The sequence below is a fragment of the Anser cygnoides genome, chromosome 9 (genome assembly GCF_040182565.1).
Source record: "Anser cygnoides isolate HZ-2024a breed goose chromosome 9, Taihu_goose_T2T_genome, whole genome shotgun sequence".
Classification (NCBI taxonomy): Eukaryota; Metazoa; Chordata; class Aves; order Anseriformes; family Anatidae; genus Anser; species Anser cygnoides.
In genome coordinates, this window is record NC_089881.1 from 25,634,313 (window position 1) to 25,659,090 (window position 24,778).

The 24,778-nt window shown below is 42.9% G+C and overlaps 1 protein-coding gene across 6 annotated transcripts in view; it reads right to left on the bottom strand.

Annotated features, from left to right (window-relative positions):
• The window catches only part of LEKR1 (leucine, glutamate and lysine rich 1), a 54,735-nt gene extending 30,315 nt beyond the window's left edge, over nucleotides 1-24,420 (bottom strand). For 4 of the 6 annotated variants that reach the window (XM_067002609.1, XM_067002611.1, XM_067002608.1 and 1 more), the window contains exons 1-5: nucleotides 24,262-24,420; nucleotides 16,493-16,707; nucleotides 6,582-6,701; nucleotides 5,765-5,940; nucleotides 2,784-2,969 (exon numbers count right to left, since the gene is read on the bottom strand). In XM_067002609.1, coding sequence (XP_066858710.1) covers nucleotides 2,784-2,969; nucleotides 5,765-5,940; nucleotides 6,582-6,701; nucleotides 16,493-16,707; nucleotides 24,262-24,321 — 757 coding nt within the window. In that variant the 5' untranslated portion in view covers nucleotides 24,322-24,420. Of the gene's footprint in view, nucleotides 1-2,783; nucleotides 2,970-5,764; nucleotides 5,941-6,581; nucleotides 6,702-11,589; nucleotides 12,208-16,492; nucleotides 16,708-20,729; nucleotides 21,206-24,261 lie in introns of those variants that run through there. The other 2 variants (XM_013193062.3, XM_067002610.1) reach the window with 2 other exon arrangements.
• Between the last annotated feature and the right edge of the window lie 358 nt (nucleotides 24,421-24,778).

Consider the following 24,778-nt stretch of genomic DNA (forward strand, 5'->3'; position numbering starts at 1 on the left):
ATTTCTGCACTGAGATTATTTTATTTCGACTAATTTTTGCACCTGAAAAATGCATGTCAAACGTAATTATGTTTTCCTCTAGGCAGTCAGTTAGTACACCCACTCAGGTTTCTAGAGAAAGACAAGTAATAAACGGTCTGTAACTGCTTTACGAGGTACCGTTATTTGTGCTTATTTATACAAAGTTAGGGGATAAGTTATTCCTAAAAAGGAAGTGAAAATAAGTTTGCTGGTCATATTGAGCACAGAAGAAAGTCAGGTATTAGGGCAAAACAAGCCTTCTGTATCCACTGCTACTTAGAAAACACAACAATGTGACCAAAACATGACACTACTCAACCAGGTAGCAACCAGGGACCAAAGCACTGGTGCACAGATTCTGTACAGAGTACTGGGGCCAACCATCCTCAAACTGACTTGCAAATAACTGCAATTTCTCAGCACTTCCAGCAGAACACCCAGACCGCTGTACTAAGGAACTTTAGGACATTTTCCTTACATGGCACAAGACCACACTAAGGACCAAACAGACCTTCCATCTGTGCTACCCTTTTAGAAGAGAAAGAAAAGCTCAATCAACTTAATAAATCACTGCTCTAAGTCTTATTGCAGGATCTGCAACTCTTGTGCTATTTTTGAGCCAGTCACCTTGGCTATCTTTTCAGTGATACTGCCTGCTCGAGCAATTCCCAGTACAGCAAAAGCCTCCAAGCTCAATCTCTGGTTACTTCAGAGTATATAAGGAGAGAAAAACATATTAAGAAAAAAAAAAAAAAAAAAGAATATTCTAAAGTATACAACTTCCAAGTTTTAGACTGTGGTTTTGTAATAGTCAAATCTGGCAGCTAGACATGTACACAGATTATTTTGATAAAACATAAATCTCTTAATGGAGAAGAAACACACTTGTCTCTTCTACAGAAATGAATGCATTTTGAGCATCTTTTTCAAAACAGTTTCAAGTAGAACATAAGGAGTCACAGGTGACCTTATGCTCTTGGGGCAAGCAACTTGATTTGGTAAACCTATGCAACTACTTAATGTCTTCAATTCTATCTTCTTAAGTGATGTTATCTTGAATTTATTTCGGGTTTTGGTTTATTTATTTTTTTAAACCCAGGCACTTATCTCAGACATATTATATTATATATATATGCATGTGTACAGATAATATCGGTTACTTTTCTTGAAAAAAACAACACAGCAATTACCATTTATGCACTCCCAGTATTTTATTTCATGCTTTCTTCAAATCTCACCTAGTTATTTTACACAGAAGCCAAAAAAAAAGGTACACACTTTCTGAGATGTGTTCACTGTGTTCAAGATTCTCTTGAAAAATGAAATTGAAATAAAATTGATGCCTTTCTTCCAATCTAATTAGATCTTCAGAATGAGCTACTGTGACTAGTTACTGACAATTAAACACTTTTAAGGCAGCCCTCCCCCCAGATCCTGCCTGCCAGAGTTTACTCGGAACAGAGGATTAAGAAACAGGATGTAGCTATGATCAGACAATGAGCCTACCAGAAAACGTCACGGACAAGATCCTGAGACACTGGATCACTATGTTCACTGCAGTAGCTCCCCAAGAAAAACCAGACAAAACAGCACACTATGAACAGTGCACAGAGAAGAAGCTTCTCAGAGCCAAGTCTAACCGATTTTGTACTCATTTAAAGTCAGTTCTGTGAATAAATACCACAAAAAAGGAAGATATATAAAGTTTATTTCTTGTGTGGATGGTGCCTGGAGAAGGCTGTACAATTATCTGATACAAATCTGTACAAATCTGTATCTGTACAAATATCTGATCATATCTGGCATTCAAATCTGGAGCTTTCCTATCAGTATTGTTATCCAGTGACAGAAATGCCCTCAGCAATCTGGATTGATAACTCATTGGGGGATGAGTCCTCCACAGTCACTGCGGTCTTCCCCTCTTCAGTTTCACGTTTGATATTATCACTGCTATCGAAGGATCAGTGAAATTCCTTTATCATGACTAGCACCGAGAGCTACTGCTTTAGACCTGAAATTACATACTGTGCATAAGGCAGCGAGGTAATTACAGTGCCAATTTGATGACTCAAAGCCATGTGTGGAACAGCACAACCTCTATATGTTCTGAATGTCTTAAAATGTCTCTGAGCCAGCACCACAAATACAATACTGCTTTATAGAGACAACAGATTCAAGAGATACTAACATAAATACACAATAATCTTCTTGTAACGAGCCATTGTCTCAACAAAGCTCACAAGATGCTCTAATTCCAAGTGCTACCACTTCTCTTACAGTTTTCAAGAGGACTCTTCATTCTTGAGACAAACTATCAAGGGCACATCATTAGACAGATTCAAGTTCAACAAATCTAGTGGAAAAGAGACTGGCTTAGGCTAAGGTTTATCATTTCTGATGCTGATAGATCAGTTTGGCCTTCCCAATCAAAATGAGAGCACCTCTTTTGATTTCAATCTCAGAGCCGTCTCCATGATGTTTTACATACTGACAGGTAACAGCATAACAGTATTACCACCATCTGCATCGTTTTCCTCCCTTCCTTAATTTTATTTCTTATTGAGAATTACCTTGTGTTTCCCACAGGGTAACAGACTTCAGACTGACATGCTGTCTTTCTGACCATGCAACATCCATGCTTTATCAGGGCCTGAGTTCCGCTGTTGAGTGCACTCACAGTAACAGCCAGAACTTAGACACTTCAAATATTCCTGCATTTCATCTTATTTGAAAGTTTGCTTGGAATCTCAAAATTCTCTTACCTAATGTTTCCTTTTGTAGCTCACGGTACCTGCTTTGTAGCTCATTCCCTTGCTGAAGAGAAGTTTGAAGCTGTTGAGTTTTCAGCTCAACCGTGTCGGCCACCAGCGTCAGATGTTTTACCTTTTCCTGAAGACTTTCATTCTCTCTCTGGGATTTTGCTAACCTTTGATTCAATTTGGGTATTTCTGAGGAGAAAAAAAATCATATAGCCTCTTGTCAAATTTACCTTCTTCATTAAAAAGCAGCTCACCTGATTTATGACCTCAGGACTTCAGTAACCCTAGTTTGTGCAGGGGTCGGTGTAAGCCACTGACACAGCAACGTTCCTGCTGAGAGCAGAGGGCCAAAGAAAGCGCCCTGTGCAATAAATCTTCACATGGGTAACCTGTACTTAGCCAAACAGATACTACTGACAAGCATATAAATTTTATTCTAAGCAATAATACATATTTCCTCTAAGATCATAATACCAAGTTAGAATATATGTACTCCAAATGAAATAACCATAGGTGACAAATACTTGAACCCAAACTTTATCTCGAGGAGCTACACGAAACATTGCTGACATACAAAAACATTTGCAAACTTGTTTTGAAATTAATTTGAGAAAATATCTCAAAGGGGTTAGCTTCTGCCAAAGCTCAGTGTGAAACTTTTGGTTCAGAAGATGTTTGGGCATGTGTATTACAATTTATTTCCTCCTTTCTGCTGTTAGAGCAACCCGTTACACTAAAGGTAGGCTCTTTCACTCTAGCTTTCATCAGCTCTTCTACTTGGAAAAGCAGCAGTCCCCAGGAAGCTTCCCAGGTAGTTTTTGCTGCAAGGTACATAAGTAAATCGGGGTGGGAATAGTGGATCTCCTACATTTTCGTATTTTTTCCTGACCTTAGCTTAGCTTGATAAGTGCCCTTTAACATTTCCCATAGTTGCAATTCTTTCCTATGCCCTCTCCAACTACAGACCTAAATGTTCAGTTGTCCAAAGAGCTTATATCACTTTTATTTATATTAGTGATGACAATTCTTGTTAGATGAAGCCTAATTATATCATTAAGTCAGCTGTGACATATTTTTATATAGTCTAAGTGCAAAATTTAAATTACATTTTCATTATCTACTATCTTGTCTAACTACTTGACACTTATATTGATTTATTGTTAGGCTAAATGATGTAAATTCCAAAAGATTTTAACTTCTTATACCTCTTCCTATTTGCCACTAATTAACCAAAGCTAAATAATTTACATACACAAGTGTTTTATAACTTTTTTTTTTTTTTTCAAACTAAGGAAACTGGTCTAGGCATAAAGAGTAGCACTTTATGCAACATTTTTCTTCTGAAAATCTGCTGTAGAAAAGCTTTGAAAAATCTTGTTGCAAATAACAGTAAAGTAAAAGAAAAAGATGCTTTACAATGTTATGAAACTCCTTGAACCTGGAGATGTCTGCAGAAAAGCATGTACATGCTCTCCTTATTAACTAGAAAGAACACAGAGAACACAGGAAGAGAGGAATTCGTAGGAACACACGATACTTTCTGTGCTCGGTCTAATTAGGAGATGAAGTCATGAATCAAAATGCAAGATACTGGTGCTGACATTTAACCCGACCGTTCGCACGGCAGCTGAGCGCCACAGAGCAACCTCCCCACCGCGCTGGCCCCAGCAGGCAGCAGCCTGAGTGCCCCAAGCCCTCTGCAGGACCAAGGGGCTGCCCCAGGGGATGCGGTCCCCTCGCCCCCGCAGCACAGATGCCCCGCTCACTTCTTCCTTGTGTGAGAAAAGCAGTTGCTGGACACATTAAAAACGACCTCTAATCTCACAGGAGCCATTAGTTAAAATGGAGCTACCTATTTGCTGAGATACTCCATGCGTGCAGGTTTCACTTGAGCTACGCATTTACAACGGGGCGCAGACAGTTTCATCAGCACAGCAATTTGGGAGGTGCACGTTGCCCACCGTGCCCTCACAGCCCCTCTCACAAGGACAGACAGGGAGATGTCAGCTCACCTACTCCTCTGCTACCTTATAACCCTGATAAAACTAAGCTCCAGACCAAATACTGGTTTATCAATTGATACAGAACACACTGAAAAACTGTAAGGACAGGAACACTTATATGGAAATTGTGTCCAAAGACCATTAAAGCTGCAAAAGCCAACACATGGCCCATTTGGATGCTCTGGATGGTGCAGTCTGTCATTATGCTACTGCATAATTTTTTCAGCAAAACTAATCTCTTCACTGAGGCAAAGCAAAAACGGTTTTCAAGGATAAATCTGCGTTCTCAAGTCCAACCGCCAGCCTGAGGGCTGGGTACGACCTTCCTGAGCAAGCCACCAGTCGTGACTTGTTCCCAGCTTCTCTGCTCCTGAAGGCTGCCCTTGTCTGAGCAGGAAGCAGGCTGTGGGCCAACTGAATTATTCTCAGCCCATGGGCTGCTCCATGCCCCTTTCAATTCCAAAGCCCCCTCGGATAAAGAGTGGTATTTGGGGATTAAATGCTGTTATTCAGGCACAGCAGGAGGCAGTCAGTAGGTGCCAGGTGCAGGTTTGCTCGCCTGCGGTGGCCCCGGTACTGGAGACCACCCAACGCCTACACCAGTGGCTTGCTCAAGGGAAGAAAACTGGCAACAGGAGGCACACAGCAAATTAAATATCTCTGTGCCTTTGCACTGCAATCATATCTACACACAGTAAGAATTTATATTATTTATGTTCCATATCCACGCATTCATGGTATTTATATTACTTCTATGTCAGTCTGCAGCGAGCAGCGCACACACTAATCCTGCAGGAGCCAGAAACTAGTTCAACGCCGTTCACACAGTGCCGTGACATCTTGTACTACTTTGCATCTGGACAAATTAAATGTTAGAATTAGAAATTATCTAACTGATTTTACCTTCAAATTTACCGTGGTACACTCAACTACCAAAAAATATTTCGCCTTGACAGAAGTTATTGCAATATGATAATTTACCTGTCAAAGCTTCTTTGCTAACGGTTTTTATCTGGACAAAAATTTCTTCTTTCAGGGCAGCCCAGTTCTCTAAATTACTGGACACGGCTTCTTTAATATTTTCTAGTTCACTTCTGATAAAGGGAAACAGTGAGACAGCCTTGTTCAGGGTTGAGCAATGGTGTTCCAATGTATTTCTGCAAGACAGAAAAGTAATACCAGACGTACATTTTTAAAAGCAAATATACATGACAAAATATCTTAATTATTTGTAAACCTGATAAAGTAAACCTGATAACTACTTTTCTGTTATGTGATATTTTGTAGCATATTGGGTTACAACAATTCAGTGAATTAAATATGTTGAACATTGAATTTGTAAGAAATTTCACCCTTCTAAATGTTCATTTTAAACTTACATGTAAAAATGAAATTGTACAATTACTTTTTATTGAGAAATCAGAGCAATAATGCTTAAGTAACTACATATCCAAGCTTATGCTGAATTCTCACAGACAACCTACGTAAGAAATACTGTATCTCCACTGTGTTAAAAGTGGAACATGCTTGCTTTTAAGTGCTATTTAATGATTTTAAATTTGTGAAGAACTTAGCCTGTTGCTAGCAGTATCAGCCATCAGGAGTGGCATTTTCTGGTTACCTCTGGTAACACTACAGTGCCTCACCATATCCTGGAAAAGCAAGAGACGCTGGGATGGTTACAAACACTTCCCGCTCACGGTGTTCCTCCCGGCCATGCCTGCAGCTCCGCTGAATTCTCTCAACTGACAGCACACCGCAGGAGCCACAACTCCACGATTTCTGTTTGGGTTCTTACCTGAGCACTTGTGATTGCTTATAGGCAGCTTCCTTTTCTTCTTGGAAATACCGCAAATCTTCTTTCACATTTTTTAATTCATCTTGTTTGGTTTTGAGTTCCTTTGTTAGGTTTGTTATTCTACAGATTTAAATAAAACCAAGTATTACTCACGCTATTAACCCATCTCCAACTTTTGTTTCCACTGTGCATAACGTCCTTCCTACGATAATTGCCTTTTCAGATTGACGTACCAGACCTTCAAACGGAGAGAATCTAACGTAAGCCCACTGTATGAGATGCTTCAGCAACACTCTGGAAATAATACCCATAATATGCTTGCACATGGAAGCACACAGTACCAGCTCACGGGCCGTTACAAATACACTAAGAATGCAGTGTTATCCACAGAGGCCACACAGAACTGCTCAGTTGTTTAAATCATAGTCACATTTTCACTTGTATGTTTTTAATCTCAAAGGCACGAAAGAAGAGGTTTTATGAAAAACACAGCTTATTTTCATTCTTAAATTAAGGTATGTATATCAAAAGTAACTGTTTTTGAAGAATTACGCCATTTCCAACATACGGAGGCATCAACCCCCAGATCAGTCCTGATCGTTCATCCTCCATGAACACACGCTGTTCAGTAAAACGGGGCCTGACGCTGCAATGCCCAACAAGCAGGCGCCTCATCCCCGCAGGGCAACCCAAGGCACCACCGCCACCTGCGTGCCTCGTGCGCACCGCTGCACGGGCGTGCAGCAAAGGGAAACAGAGAGCTCCTCCGGGCTGCAGGGGGACGTGTCAAAAGCCAACCAACAGGAAACACCAAATTTTTTGTTACCGGCACTGTAATGTTTTTTTTCCATTCTGATTGTTCATCTATTTCGCAGTTTCAGGCTTTTGCGAAACACGAATCCCAGCTGGTCGTTTTCTTTTGTCTCGATTCACATTCTAGTTCTCGTGTATTGCTGAATTAACGGTGCTCGGCAAATAATCATGGAAAAATACACACAACATATTCTGTCTAAAGAGAAGCTTTTCACAAAGATGTTCTCACCAAGCGTTACTTGTTCATACTCCAGCAATCACACTGGTATCAAACTGATCTAAAATGTCCAGTCAGTACGATCACTTTCCTGTATTTTCCTTTGGGAAGAGTTAAGCTCTGGACTAGAGCTAGGTTTCTACGTTCCCAGCTAGACCAACGATATACCAGAGAGAGTCTGCGTTGATTTCTCTTCACTCCCCCTCTTCCTTCCAGGAAGCAAAATAAAAATAAAATACATCAGCAGCGTTTGGGCTGAGAAAACTCTTGGCCACAAGCTGGGGCGGGAAGGCCACAGCGTGGTTGCTCCATCCGACAAACGCTGGCAGGGCGCCGGGTTGTGCCACAGCCTCGGCTCTCCTCGGGGCGCCTGCGAGCAGCGTCCCTACAGCAGAGGATGGAAGGAGACGCTGTCACAGCACATTTTAAGTATTTGCCTTAAATAGACTGAAAAGGCTTCTCCTGCGTCGTCACAACAGCGTGCAACAGACTTTTAAATTACAGCGTGGGTTGTGCTTTGAGCTTTTCCATCAAATCTGACACCAAAGAGAGATCGTCAATCTGGGACCGGGAAAGGAAAGGAGCTTAGCGCTACCTGGACTCACAAATATAACGTGCACGTTAAAAATGCAAATTAACGCTTGTCCCATCGTACTTCAGTTATGTCTACGTAAATGAGATTATGACACTGCAAAAGCCAAGTATCTGTGCTAGGGGAAAGGTGAACAGAAACAGAAGGCAGGTGCCGATGGTTAGGTACAGGAGTATCCAAGCCGAGGCACCCGGTAAGCACGAGGTGATAAAACCCCGCTCTGGGCGCTGCACAGCAGCAGCATCACCCAGCCGTGACACCCAGCCGGGAGAGGGGCTGCGCCCCGTCCTCGCCACCCTTCCCACCCCAAGAAGTGGGAACGAAACCGGCCGTGTCTCGGCAGAGCACGCCGAGCGGCTGGGGCTTTCCCTGCCCGTGGGACTTCCCTGCCTTCCCCTTTCCGCGCGGCACGGGACGCGGCGGGCAGGGCGGGGGCTGCGTTGTGCAGCTTCCTGCAGCCCCTGGAAACACGCAGAGATGCCTGCTACGGCCGTTCGGTTTATTCGCTAACACTGCATTTTTTTGTAATTTTTTACATTTATTTTTTAAATCCACTTACTGGACGTTATGTACGCCTACAAATTAACGCCGTCTCTAAGTTATGGAAGACGTGTAGCTGAACAAACTTCACGTGCCTTTCTCCTTTGACTTGCTTATAGTTCTGTAAATATATATTGAAATAAAACGGGCCCACGATGCAGGAGAACCAACCCAGCATTTCTTTTCCACCATCACCTGCCTGCAGGAGAGGAGAAGGTGGGTGGCCCCTTGGGGGCACTGGGAGCTCTCCGTCACTGCGCAGCTGTGCACAGCTCTGCGTGTTGGTCTGCGGCACGCACAGGATGTGACCCACCTTCGTGCCCCAGCACACACAGCCAGCCAGTTCAGAGGAATAGCTAAACTGACCTATGCATTCGTCTTTGCCTCTAAAATTTACCTTTTGAACTTCTTCGTTACAGCAGTGGTTCTGACCTGTGTATTTTTCAAGCACAACTATACCAGCATCAATAAAATTTAAAATATTGTTCTTTCAGTGACTCCTCGGTTATTCCCACAACTGCAATGAAATGAATGGAACCATACAGGAATATCAGATAGCTGACCCCAACTATCTGCCTGTGTAACATGTGCAAAGAGAATATCACATACAATACCACATACAACATTCATTAGCAGTTTACACTAGGGGTTTTTGTTCAGTTGCTAGCTGCAGTTATTATAGTATATTCTTCTATCCCTGAAAGCACAATGACGAGGACATGTAATTTAAAAACTAGTCCTTTTCAACACTACGCGCACTAGATTAACTGTAAAAGTAAATGATCTATTTATCTACTAGTGACTCACTGTCACTAATAAATAAATAATACTTGAATCCGCAAGTATTTTACAAAACCAAAGGATGGCAGAAGCATTACATTAGCATTTGCTTCAATTTTAAAAAGAAAATGAAAATGATTTATAGCTTAAAAATAAACAACAAAGCCTGTTGTTTTTCTGTGCATCAGCTAGTGTTATCAGATGGATCATCTATAACACATTTGCACCAAAATGCAAACTTAAAAAAACAGGAGTCCTGATAAAGAAACTTGGATCTGCAGAGCTCTGCCAAAACCTTAACTGAACATCTGGTAATTAAAAAGCAAGTTGTTTGGGCTCAACTGTGATCACTGAAATGAAATAAAATACAAATAACTTTAAAAATGAAGAAAATTCTAGCATTACCTTGCTAGGAAAATTTGCCCACACCTACCCATAAATTTCTTATATTTCTTATAATAAAAATTATAGTCTTAAAATGAAACTTCCAAATAAGCAAACTTTTTTTTCCCCACTCCAAACATTTGATTTAGTGAGGTTAGCATAGAATTGCAGCCTCAAAGTGCAAAGGGACATTATTGGTATTTTCCCATTGTTTGCACACAAAAATATATGCGGACAATGCAAGACAGTTGCACTGTCTACTCTCATCACCAAAAGAAGGAGGAAAAAATAAGCATGTTATTTTGGTGATACTTGGCTCAAAGGAAGGAATTCAACAGATCATTAGATGACAGAATTAAAAGAGAAGTGTGAGAACACAGTGGTCTTGTCCTCTGTCCTGTATTTTGCATGAACTGTGAAAATTAACTTCCAATCTTTGCAGCCAGCATACTTTCTTTGTGAACACAGGAGGAAGCCTGCACAGAGTGGGAGTTGAATTATAACATGTTAACTCCTAGTGCTGGCAACGAAAAGAATAGCACGAGAAAATACAGAAGAAGTTGCAAGGGATTATTGCCAGCAAACGAATATATTAATTGTCCTAAAAGTAGTGACAATTACCGCAACTGTTCAAATTTAAGAAGCTGCGTTTCTCAGAAGTTAAGATTTGAAAAAGCAACCCTCTTGCAGGCTACGTGGTACACAGCGCCTTTACGAGTGTGATCAGCTTTAGACCATCCAAGTTAAGACCAGGCTATTTCACAGATTTTGTTTGCCGCTACAGAACCATCCACCTGTGGACTGCAGGTTAGCGCATGGCCCACTTTGACTGCGAATGGAAGTTATCTCCGGCAACCAATCCGTAGGCTTTTCGTGAAGGTCTCTGTCAAGTCTCATGTAAGCTGACAGTCATTTCAAGTCTTGTATTAATTGTTATCTTTATTAATGCAACAGAAATATAAAGTATGCTGTGAAGACAACCTGAAGAAGGATAATTTTTGTTCAAGCAAAGGTAAAACTCTGGAACAGGTCTGGAAAATAGCGACAGAAAGATGACTGCCTTATCACAACCAGGTCAAAATTCACCTTTGAAGAAACCTAAGGTTTTATTTCTCAGAGCTACCACTCCAGCTGCTGATTTCATCCTCAGTAATTGCAATTTACATAGTCTCTGTCACAGCAGTGTAACTCAGGAATAACTTCTTATAAGTCAGCAGAATTACCTGACTCAACAGATTAATGAATGAGATTACAGTTATGAGTAATTCGATAATTGCGTAAGAAAAGAAATGGCGTTAAGGCAAATTTATAGGTGACTTTTTACTTGTACTATATATTTGCACCTGTAAATTTCAACAGAAGTTTCTCAAGGGGTGTGAGTAAGTGTATACTTCCTAACCAGAAAATTTCTAGTCCTTGCAGGTACAGTAGAGACTACAAAATTATATAGAAAAAGACAATACATTGTGTTTCCCTAACATAATACAAATCTAGCCAAATAGAAATATATTGCAATTTATGCACTTGGTGTTTCTTCCCCCCAGACTAGAGAAATGTCTTGCTGATGAGCCAAGTCTGTTGCATACATTACAACTTGGAGTACAAGGAGAAACTAAGCTTTTCCTTTCAACTCTAAAATAATAACAATCCATGTAAACTCATCTTTTTTACTGATTTCTCACCGCAAATGAAACCTCTTTTTTTGTGTCTTCCCTCTGGCGAGAGGCTCCCCGACCTTCCAGTCCACAGAGCCTGGCGATCCAGAGCAGGAGGAGAGCTCGAGGCGCCCCATCTCCCCTCGCCTCCTGCGCCAGGGACGCCCTCAGGAGGCAGCGGGGCAGGAGCCTTCACCCCGCATCCCGGGCAGCCGCCTTCCCGTTCTGCAGTCGTCGAAGCAGAGCCAAGTTCAAGAGCAAGTCAAAGGCCAAAGTAAAAATAGGTCTCTCGGCACAGGGGAGAGGTATTCAAGGATTAGCCTGAGTTCACCCCGGTCCCATCCGAGCTTCATTGCTGTGTGGTCATCGAAAGCACCAGAAAATAACACCTTGTCCTACAAGCACATGCACGCAACGTATTAACCTCGTTCAGCAAATAACCGCAGAGCTTTCAAATTTCACTCTGACGGATAAAGAAGCAGAAGCCCTGTGGATTTTAGCGAGTCTTTTTGTCTGAGCATGAACTGAAAGAAACCATTTAAAGCCTTGTAATTATGTCCAGAATCATTTTACCGCTATTAAGGCCTTTTTTGCATTATGTGGCACCATTCTCAGACACCAACATCTGTGATTTTTAATCTAAAGTTTAATTTTACTTATTAAATATGAAAATATTTTATATGAAACACATACAAAAAGAACGCACGGAAGCAAAAATGCAGATTTCATGTTACCTTTTGCATTTTCCACTGACTGCTGTCTCTGCCAGATAGGGAATTCTGTCTCACCAAGAGACAGTTCCTTTTACTAGGAATCTGGGAGAAGATCAAACCTTATCGCAGAGTTTTGTGCTTTGTGAATCACGCTTTTGGACTACCTTAGTCACCGAGTTTGTTTGGTTTATTAGCAATTGATCTTGGCAGCTAATGATGTTAATAAATTGACAAAACTGGAACAATCACAGCTCTAACACATGAAGAATGGGACTGAGCTATCACCAGTCAGCAAAGAGGACGTTTTGTATAGGGAAGTTACTGGCTTCACCATCCCTAACATAAGGGTCCAACAGCAAGAGCTCGTTTCCCCAAAGCAGTGCGGTGATCAGCTTTCTGAGACTGTGACAAGTTTTTGTCAGTGTGGGGTTTTTTCCCCATTCTCGTTTGTTTTTAAATATGAAGGTGAAATTCACTGCTTTACAGATGGTGAACACAGGATCTCACTTAAACTTTATCACGTTTTTGCTGGCTCTCTGCACAAGCCTGAGCAATACCTGAGTCATATTGATGACAGCATCAGGACAGAATATACAGATCAGTTTGCAAGCACTGAAGGGAACATATTAAAACACTTTGGCATTATACAAAATTCTGCTTTTTCCTGGTTAATAAGTACACCCTAAAATTATTGTGTAGCTAATTGAAGAAGTATGTACTGTTGCACTATAAAACAAATACAGTTAAATATGTTGAAGGCAGTCTCTGATTAAATTTCATATCCTCTCTTCAGAAAAAACTTGCACGCACTTGGCACTTCCCAGTACAAAACAGCTCTTGTGCTCTTACTTCTTTATGCTGCAACTTGAGCTGTCTAAAAGTAGAATTAAATGCAGAAAGAGCCAGACAAATTCCAGCACTTCTGTGCTCTGTATTCCCCCTACAGTATAAAAAAACAATACATTATTTCCTTTTGCTGGGAAAAGATCTGTGCAAAACCCAGGGACTTGCTGAAGCCCATGCTCACCCAATGCCTCTTATTGTATTTACTCGCCTCTTTCCACCAAGCCCTGAAGGAGCACGTACCCAAGACTCACCCAGAACACCCGTAGTGTGGTGAAGTACTCAGCTACTGCTTTATGAATTGATTTCTTTTCAGATAAATTATATTCCAATATTCTGAAAGTACTTGACAGACATGCAGTTAGTCATGCTTTCTAAAACAATGAAAAGAAGAACAAGATTCCCAAGTTACCCAGATATAATAACTGACTGCATGACCCAAACGGCATTTGATACTTATTAAAAATTATTAATTTCTAACAGAGCTTTTTATGTTTTCCAAGTGATTTGAAAACATCAAGGATATTGTAAACACATCTTTCATACCATGTTCCTAGCTTGAAAATGGGAGGAGTTCAACGTAATTCTATTTCTTAATTAATGACATAATCACTGATTAAATCCTTTCTTCCCACCACTCCATAGTGACACAACAGAGTTCTGACAAATGAAAAACAGAAACAAGAAAGTGCACACCCACTGCAGATAGGCTAGTTAATGACTGGAGAACACTGATAAAGAGATGAAATTAGGACAAATGAAAAACCTGGGAGTATCTAAAGGTCCTCTCTGAAGCGTAAATTCCTTGAGGAAGGTCTCTTTATAGCTGCAATAGTCCTCATAATCTTGGAATTTTATAAGAAACCAGGCCTGATAAGACCACGTGGAGAGAATGAATCTTTAAACAAACAGTTCAATATCCAAAGTGACAAGATGAAAAAGGAACTCCAAAGTTCCCAAGGGTCATGTAACACAAAATTTCTCTGATGAAACCACAAACCTGAACATCACGCTGCGGTTTCGGGTTCTTTGTTTTCCCTTTTTGGGGGTAGTGGGGTGGGAGGGGGCATAGAAAGTGGAAGGATAAGTGGGTGGGAAGGGATTCCATCCATCTTACTGCTATTGATGCTCAAAAGGTACTGACACACAAAAGTACTGCACACTGAAAATCTGAAGGTGAAAACAAAAAGAACAATCCTCATGAGGAAGTTTTATACAGTGACCTACACTGTTTAGGATATTTAGCCAGGTTAGTATTTTTCTAAGCTATGCAATTTAAGTTTAAATCAAGACGAAGTTATCATAATTTATGTGGCTAGACTGTCTGCCATAGCAAGGAAAACTGTGAGCATCATTGAAAGGACTGAGTGGATTTAAGCATGAATCTTCAGAAAGATGCAAGTATGTGAGCTTCCATGCAGACGTGAGCAAAGATGCTCTGGTAACATTAGTAATCTCTTCAAACAGTAACAAGGTTTTCTTACTACAGGTCTGAACACACACCGGTGTGTTAGATTGAATCAGTACAGTTACCTGCGTGACGGTCGGTTCCCCTTCTTCCGATAAAGTTTCAAAAGGGCAGGTAACTGAGTTCCACAAAAGCTGAAGCTCCCAGGTGGCTTTCAGTGTTAACCACAGGTACGAACTATAACAACACTTTAACCAAAAAGGAATATAAAAATGAAATAGTTTGCACCTAACAAGAAGGATTAAATCTCTTGGTCTACCGAAGATGAAAAGGGGCTTATTTGGCTTCTGATAAAAACTTGAAGTTTGAGAAGAACGATTTGTCAACCATGCAAGAACCAGGAGAAAGACAGTACACTGAGTAAGTTAGTTCGTGCCAATGGCACAAGGTAACGAGAGACCCAAAATAGCAGAGAGGAGATAAGGAATATTTAGACAGCTGATTTAACAAAGCACAATAGTTGATTTATGGCCTGAATGAAAGCCTACTGAAAGTATTCCATTTGATTTCAGCAGGTTTTAAATCAAGCCAAGCCTCAGGGGGAAAAAGTGCAGAGATTAAATTTTCATTAACTCTTCCAGCTTTGCTACAAAAAGTCAGCTAAATGAAAACGTAAGTCTTCCTCTGGCAAATGATCCTCAACAACAAGAACATGCTGTCACTGTATCTGCTAACACACTGAATACTGCCACTATAATTGCTACCCAGAGCCATTAAAGGAACAAGGAGTGAATGCGCTCTTCAGAAATGTGCTGTTACACCAACGAAATCATTCTGGGGACGGGGGAGGAGGGAGGTTTTGGTGCCAGTGAAAATAATATCCTAAAGTACAGTACGAGCAGGGTGATCCACGAAATATACATTTTGTTCAACCTTAGGTGAACTTGTGTGTCAAAATGAATGCTTCATTAGCTATGTTAACAAACACTAAAACATCCTAACTAAAGGTAATAATAGTTATGCTAACTTGTTACAGTATCTGAATGATTCACAAAAAAAAAAGTAAATGGATGCGAGTGCCTCACCTACAGACAACCCATAGTTTCTTCTCTAATGTTTCCAGTCTCTGGGGAGAGCACCTGAATACCCCAAAAGCTCCATGTTTTCAGGCCTAGATCAGTTGCTACTGGGTGTGAGTCAGTCGTGCAAAAACACCCCAACTGGGAGTCTTCAGAATCAAAAGGACTGTCCCGATACTAAAATCATAATATTGCTCCTGTAAAAAGCTTCTGGCAAACAGTTTGATTCAGATGAGCAAGGAATTACCGAGAAGTTTCCAATTCCCTTGCTTATACTTCATCGTTCTAACAGTAGTCAATCTGAACAGAGCCACATATATATTTTGCCATACCGGAGATCTCAGGAATACACACTTCCCCCATTAACGTGGCCCTTCACATACCACCAGAAAGCACTTGCAGGCTCCCGTTTCTGAGGAAGAAAGCCACAAGCAGCACCCAAGTAACTGTTTTAGCTTTCTGTATCATCACACTGATAGTGAACCGTAAGCTTCTTGGGGAAAGAGCGTTGATAGGAGACAGTAAGGACAAACTTCAGGGTGGTGAAACCCCCAGCACCATAGGATTTCTTTTGAAGTGTTTTTTATTACAAAAATGATAAGATTAAATATTTGATCGTTTCCCCTTTGTGTAGTGTAGGGGGGGAAATACCTCTGAAATGCCTTCAGGCCTTTCTTTCACTTTAAATATATTGACTGTTTTTAAACTGTTAAGGAATTCAAAACTCACTTCTACAGAATACTACAAAATAGGACTTACACATCACAATATATGTTACATCTGATAAAAGACAGACAAATCTCATTTGTATTTTTAACTTCTTTGGAATGGCATTACCTAACACCCACGCGTGCAGAATAACATCAGACTAGGTAACATGCTCTGACCTTTCTGTTTTTGATTCCCTGTCAGCTCGACAGTGTTCAAGGTCTTGGTAAAGAGACTGCAATTCTTCTTGAAGTCTTTTTTCCCGTTCTATACTTCCTTCATAAAACGCAATCTGCTTTTCCATTGCTTTTACTTTTTCTTCCATCACCTTAAATTCATGAAGAATCAAATAGCTGACGCCACAGTATTTACACACAGTCTCCTCCCGAGACATCTAGAAAGAGATACAATTTTAAGACTGTACGTGAGAAACGAGTTGCACAACACAAAAACTGAATGATTAGTTTCTATTCCAAACAGTTTAAACTAATGCTATGGAACATTTATGATCGGATATGTTATGCAGTAATAAATAACAAAGAAAATGCAACATCAGGAAAATGACAAACTATAGCAGTACTTTTGCTTACCCGAAACTTCCCAAGGCAGATCAATTATGCAACTAGCTATGTAGGAACTCCCACTGGAATTACAAACTGAAGTACCTCCAAGTTATGCTTGATGTACTGATTTCAAATAAAATGAACTATTCTGTGTTTTACAAAACTGTACCCTTAAAGAAAATTCTGACTGTGTGAGCCAGAAAAATTTGACTTACTGTGTTTTTGACAAGTCACATCCAATCAAGCAGGCAAGATGAAAAGTGACTAGAGTGACATAATTCAGTCGTCTTTACAAAAATAATTCAAGATGGGAATGTTATTGTGATGTGGCGTGTATGGCACTTGAGTGGGGTGGAAAATGTAAGCAGCTTGCTAGGTATGAAATATTCATCACTGATTAAAAACACAAAGTAATAGATATCTAACTGAAAGACAGTTGATTAAACTGGGAACAATACTTTTGTAATTGATCAAATTACTAAGCTTTTCAGTATGCAAAGCTTTATAAAAATGAACAGCTAGATGTGCCCTGACTTCAATACGTTCTTGTTACTCAGTGTGTCATTCCTATATATTTTAATCTTTGTCCCTTCCAGAAAGCAATGCTCAGTTTACAAGTGATACGGAGCTGAACCTGCACGAGAAATGGATATTGAGTACACAAGTTCACCAGACCTACGCCGAAGGTCTGACACTTCGGTAGAGGACACGCGAGCACCTGCTTACCAGCACAGATCAACGGGACGCAACGGGACGGGGGCTAGATAATCTCATCTAGGCTCCCTTTCCCATGAACAGTTGGACCCGATGAGCTTTTGAGGTCCATTCGACCCTGGGCTATTCTATGACCTTTGAAAATGTGAGGTTTTACCCCATTCTTGGGGCATCACAGCACTGATGCATTGAGAGAGATAATCAGAGTTATGGCTGCATCAGAGGACACGCATCACACAGCTGAAGAGACAACCTCAAAGCAACAAATATAAAAAGTTCTTGGCAAGCTTCAAGACATGAAAGATGGGAAGTGGGTGACAGCTGGCAGCGTAGTCTTTGTGTACCAAAAGCTTAAAATGTGCTTTAACCTTTCTTACAATTACCAACAGTTATAAGGCTTAGAACAAAATGACTTACAAAGATCATAAAACTAGAAAAATGAAAGCAGTTTAAGTTAGAAAATATAAGAATCCTTTGTGTTACAAAAAATGAAAATAAGACATTTTGAAGCATTGGGATAAATTGAAAGAAACAATACTTAGGTGAAGGAAAACAGCTTTCAAAAAAAAGTATCATTATCCCATGATTCAATAACCTTTAGCACTTTAAATATAGCTTGATAAAAATGATATTTCAGGATGCCCTGGAATTACCAGGCCAAACTTTACCTTCCGATTTCTAAGTTTTGCCCCAGTTTAAAACACTCTTAGTTACAGTTGCTCTGAATGAACTGAATATTCAAGTTTATTTTTCCTGGCAGCTGCAAACTGTGCTTGGAAATATGAAACTGTTGCTCAGGATAAATACCATAAGGTTCCAAAGCACTGAAATTACCGTAATGAAAAAGGACAAAATGAGCTGTTATTAGGAGGACAGAAAGGTGGCTCTTGTCCCAAAAAGAACACTGTGCTCTCTGGTAGCACCACCACTGTTGTCTTTCAGATAAACAGTTACAGAAATTCCACTGGGTGCTAGGATTAAAAAAAAAAAAAGTTTTATGCAAGTACTAAAACTTTTCAGTTTTCAACTTTAATCTTGCTGCTCAGCCTAAAAATAAATGTCATAGCACAATGAATAATATACACATGGACTTCACAGGAAAAGGCTCCTGTTCTCCCTCACACCCATTCCCCAGGTGATAGGAAGAGGGAAGGGGACACAAAGGGACAGCAAATAGCCCCAAAAGGCCTGAACCGAGCAGAGGAAGGGGCACACAACCCTGCATTCCCACCCTAAATCCAAGAGTCCGGCCTCGTGCCCACCCGCAGTGGGCAAATCACACACAGGGCTTTCTCAGTCTCCCTTTTTGTCACCGCCACCAGCCACCCCAGCCCCTCGCCGGCACCGAGAGCATCCCCTGCAATCCCTGAGCTGCGGGCCCGTTTGCAGGAGCTGCTGCAGCGCACGCAGCCAGGTGCAGCGCAGTGCTGCCAGGCTGCAGGTGCTGACTGCGCTCAGCCGAAAGGACGACAAAGCCATCTTAAGGCCACACCAATTTAAAGGTCGGAGCCAGACAGCTTTTTATAGCTTTGAAAATTACTTAAATAAATGAAATGTTTTTCAGAGTGGCACTATTTCTAAGAGAAATAATATTATTTTTTGTGTATTTCTCTTTTGCCATCCTTCAAAGATTTGTGAACCAGAACATTTGGTTATTTACAACCAAACCTGACACTAAGGGCAGAAATATTTGAGTGTCTAGAAGTGTTAGACAGCCAGACGGGCAAGAAAGACTTCCTGAGTCCCCTACTGAAGAAAACTCTGGAGCGTGAGCTCAGTCCTTATCAGGTAATCCATACGGGAGAGGCCTTGTGAAGGGTCTGTGCCGGAGAAAGGATTCCACGAGACACCTTTCCCTGCATCTGAGGCACCAAAGTTGATCAATCGTTGCATACAAATAGATAGGGAACAAGTTTTCATTAGTTCTCTGCTTACAAAGCTACCTTTTCTGGAAGAGGAGTACCGAGTAACTGCCAAGCGTGTGCTTTACGGACATGACGGTCTGTACTTTCAGATTCTATTTTTCCCTATTTACATTTCACCAGAAGACTGTTGTCATCATCCCAAATGCAAACAGGAAAAAAATAAGGGAAGAAAAGCAATTTGGAAGGACCAGAAAATGAAGAACTGTAACTAGAAAAGTGACTGTGAGGATAAGCAGTGAAAAAAAAAAATAGGAATTTTTTTAAAAAGGGAGGTAATTTAATAGTGTGGTTTTGGTCATCCCGGACAGAGAAACTCAGGGCAAACAAGAAATGAAAAGATACCAGAGGGATACTAAAAAACCCTGCTAGTTGAGTTAGCATGACAAAAAGAAAAGCAAAGCAACTCACAAAGGACAAAGTGTATAAGCCAGGAATACATTTGATCCATACGGTTTTGCGCTGCAGTTTTGATAGGAAGGACAGAGCCAGGTCCAGAACAAACCACCTCGCAAGGCAGTATTTCTAGCTACCGTGTTCCAGCAGCTGTGGGAGCAGTTTCAGCTCCGAGCTGCGTTCAGTTTTGGAAGAACTAATATTATTCCACGGTTACCTTTAGCTACCAAGGGCAAGTGGAGGTCTGAGCCAGGATGGCTCGGTCCGTCTGACTCAGTACTGTAAGCATATGCGCAACATACGTTATATGGAAAAAAAGAAAAAAAAAAAAAAAAGACTGGTGGTCTGTCCCATTTTTAGCTTTCTGAATAACAAGCTTCTCTCCAAGCTTCTGAAATATGACGTGACAGGAATTTACATAATTTCTACTTGACCAAATAATGACAGGGAACGCTGACTTGGGCACTGCATTCTCCTCCACTGGTATTTCAAATTCCACTGGCAAACCTTACAATAATAAAGAGCTAAGTTCTTGTTAAAAGACAAGTAGCCTACTTATGCACTTAGCAGTGCCTTGTTGTTAAGACATCCAGAACACGGGTCACCGATGCTGGAAACAGACGGTAACAAGAAACTAATAGATGGCCATGACTCTTAAAAGCCAGACCTTTAGTCCACAATTAATGAGGTTCTTTTAAAAAGTTTTGAATGTGTTTCTGTGCACCACAGAAACAAAAACAGAGCCATGAACACAGATGTACTCCATGTACGCTACTTTTACAGCGCAGGGGAGGCAGAGCGTTAGGAACTGAGGCACTCACCATCCTCCCTGCATCACCCCGTGCCCCTCGGGGGCATAGCACAGCAGTGACAGCTCGTGCTCCCCCTCCGCTTGCTCCATCACGCTGAGTCTGCTTTAGCAAGGACTGCACAAAAAAAAACAAGCCAAAACAACAACAAAAACCACCACTGCATTTGTCCAACCTAACATCGTAGCAGAACTACACACAATATTCCAGAAAATAAAATTGCTTTATGCTACAGCTGGGTGCTCTTATATTATTTCTGTGTATTGATTGTTTCATTCTGCCTCTACCTGATTATCTGAATGTATTTTCTTCTCATTTTACTCCCCCTCTACACCATACTACTTCCCTTTCTTTCATACTGTTTTCCCTCTTCTAGCACACTACCTAATCCCTGTTACACAGAGAAATGGTTACTTCCAGCCACGCAAATGATATTCTAGGAAGAAAGAGGTGTCTTCCACTGCATATGCGAAACCGAAGAGTTAGTTGATTGAAACTATTTATTTTTTCACTGAAATATTTTGAGTCCCAGTAGAATTTTCACTTCCTAAAAAAAAAAAAGTTTATTGTGAGCAGAGTTTTCAGTCAGCATCTAGTCAGAGAGCAATGCAGGCTGCAATGCTAAGCCATGCTGCATACATAATTATTTGTTCAACTTCCATAAAAAAAGCAGTTGCAAAATAAAAATAACAATACTTGCTTTGAATACATATGAATAATGTAGGAAAAGCCTTGCAGCAAAACCAGAATGTCCTGCTCTCAAGCATCCCATTCAAAACATGCCCCAAAATAATCAGTTTGCACGACAGGAAATAATACTCGGATTTCAGGTAGCTTTAATTTTTTCCTGCTTGTGTTTAAAGCAGACTAATGAATCATAAAAGAGCACGCTGCACTGCTACTGACTGCACACGCGAGCCCTGCTAACATCCAACACGTGTCCGGCGTGCCACGCAGACCTCACTGCTGCTCCCGAGCTCCTTGGGGCTGTGTTGTGGCATGCTCCAGCTCTCCGGTGCAACACACAGCAGAGAATTCCTATAACTGAACCACGGTGTATCGCAACTAAACGTGACGCCTGTGCAGAGAACTGATGATCTAGCCCATCATTAACCTTTTGTTCGTCTGACAATACTGACTTGACACCCACCGGCAGTTGCAACCATTGGGAAGTCCCTCCTAGCTACAACCCCAACGCTTGAGATGCAAGAGATTCTGCCAACCCTCAAATTCCCAGCAAGGTACTTGGGCACTGGTTGCAGAAAGGACTGGTTGCAGAAAGAAAAATCTCTGTCAACACAGGGGCAACTTGTGAACGCCATCTCAAGAAGCATTCATAAAGTACGTGCCCATGGGACCTCCTGCCCCTCTGTGTCAGTGCTACCATGCGCATCCAGAGGCACCAACAGGAATACTGCTACTTATAAATTAATATTAACACTGCAAATAGTATGTACATAATGACCTTGGGTACTGTTCGCATCTACCAAGCCAGTCACTGTTGGCACGACAGATTCTTTAGCTAATTAAAGCAAACAGAACTATGTAAGAATCTACGTAGAGAAAAATAATCCCAGGTCCAAAGACAGCACAGAAAGTTACCAGAATGTGCTTGTAAAGATACCATTATGTGCTCAATCTACAAGTCCATGTGGCAAATCTAACGAGTAACCACTTGCTGCTAGCAATGTACGTGATGTTTTGTGGACAGTCAAACACCAGGGAACATTCTGCCCTGATGTGCAACACAGCTCCGAAGTTCCTGCACTGCTCGCTTTCTTAAGCTCCTAGGGCGAGAGAACTACTAATACGTAAGGATATCTTGTGCCCAATTAATTATGTGATCTGTGTTAAGCAAGGGTCATTTGTCTGCCAAATAAAATATACAATTAGGCATAACCTTGTTTGCTACTTGGAGGACTCAGGGTGTCACTTGACTCTCTTCTGTAGGTGGCTGCTGCTTTGCTTCCCGCTTCGCTAGGATCTTCCTGGCAAGACCGTACCTTCCCATCCGGGTACATTGGAAGGGCAACAGAAATTGAAACAAACACAGAACTCGGCCACGGCTTTACAGCGACAGGTTTCCCCCCCCCAGCAGGCTTTGGCAGCTGAACTACCTGCAGGACAGGCTGCTCCAGGCTGACGCTCCCTCCCCTTCCCCTCTCAGTGACATCCTCTAGAGGAGTGCAGCTCTGGAGGCAGCGATGTCAAGTACTGACAAGCAGCTTTTGAAGCTCCGTCCGCCAGAGCACAGAAGAGCAGAACGATGACAGCTCTGGGCTGCATCCTTCGCCTTGCCCCACTCTGAGCCCTGCAGCCCAACCTCCTGAGCACGCAGCCGAGCAAGGCAGCTCGAAGCAGCTGCGGGACCAAGAATGCTCACTGCTAGGTGCTGAAATCACAACGCTTAACACATTCCCTCTGGATACACATGTTCCTTCGGCCAGCTAGCTGCATGTTGGGAGCATGTGCTCCGTTTGGCAGAACAACCTACAGCTGGCACAAGTTCCGCTTATGTTAGGAGCAACCTAAAAGCGAGATTACAAAAGAGATGCTATAAAATCCAAGAAGCAGAGAACGCGAAGGGAATAAGAACATGTCTACATAAAAGGTAGAAAATACAAGGACAGGAAATTGTGAGAATGACTTGTAACCAAGCCCAGTATCTTGTAACTATCCTGCAACTACAACGCAAGCCAGCTGAGCGAAGAAGTGAGCAGCAGCAAAGGATGTGTAAAACCATGACCCCTAACCGATCCCAAAATCTTGGCCTGTCGTTGCCTTAGAGCTCACGTTGAGGCGACTGGGTAGGATGGGACGGGAACATGAGACTACTCTTGCTCACACCTAGGGGTGCTGGCTGGCGTACCCTCTGCATGGAGACCTTTCTGTTGGCGGCACGCCGCAGAGCTGAGAGCTCAGGGGCTTGCCTGCCCGGTCCTCTGCTCCAAAGCAAAACCTTGCTTCAGCCGTCCCCCCGCTACCACCAGAGGAATTCCACAGCTCCCCTGCTGAGCTGCTCCACTGCTCTACCCCTGCCTCTGGGTTCGTCACTTTCAACCAAAGCAAGTGGAGAACGGTGAGGGTAAGATTAATTTCCAGCTAGAGATAAAGGACAACTACATACAGCATGTGAATACCGTCAGCGTGCCCTGAGGCATCTTCTAGAGCAAGTAGACCCAACTCTATTGCCCTTTCCTAGGGCAACGGACTCGTCAGCTCTTTCCTAAATTCCCGGCTGTATGATTTTCCTTAAAGACCTGCAGCTCTGAGCTGACCCCCCACAGCCCTGAAGAGGAGACAAGCGGGGCTGAGCTCCACACGCAACCCCGACACCGCTTCAGCCCAGCTACGCGCCCTGCATCGCTGCGGCAGCCACACGCGGCGCGCGGTACCGGGTCCGGGCTCGCTCGGAGCGGCAGCACGAACGCCTTCCCGTCCCCGCCGCGCGCGCCCCCCCGGCAGGTGACTGCGCTCCGTGTGTAACGCCGTGCCCCCGGCGTGCCGCGGCCCGGGCCCGGTTCCCCCCCCCGCAGCCCCGTACCTCTCGGATCCCCGGGGGCAGGGCGTGCCCGGGGCCGGGCCGCTCCGTGGCCGCCGCCATTTTCTCGCCGGGCCCCGGCGGCGTCCTGGCGTCACCGCGGCAACGGCGCGGCGCGGCCACGGGGCGCGCCCCCGCGCGGGCGGGAACGGGAGCGCGCTCGGGGGTTTGGGGGGGGGGGGGGGGTGGCGGTGCTCGCCCCCCGCAGCGGGTCCCGGCCCCCCCGGTGCCTCGGGGCTGCGGCCTCGCCGTGCCCCCGGTGATGGCCCGCGGGTGATGCGGGGCTGCACAGCGCCCCAGCGGGAAGGGCACAGCCCCAACGGGGGGGGCTCCGCGGGGAAACGGCCCGGGGGTGCGCCGGGGTGTGCCCCGGTGTGTGCCTCGGGGTGTACCGATGTGTGCCCCAGTGTGTGCCGATGTGTGCCCCGGCGTACCCCAGTGTATGCCCCGGTGTGTGCTCCGGTGTGCGCCCCGGTGTGTCCCGGTGTGTGCCTCGGGGTGCCCCGGGGTGTGCCCCGGG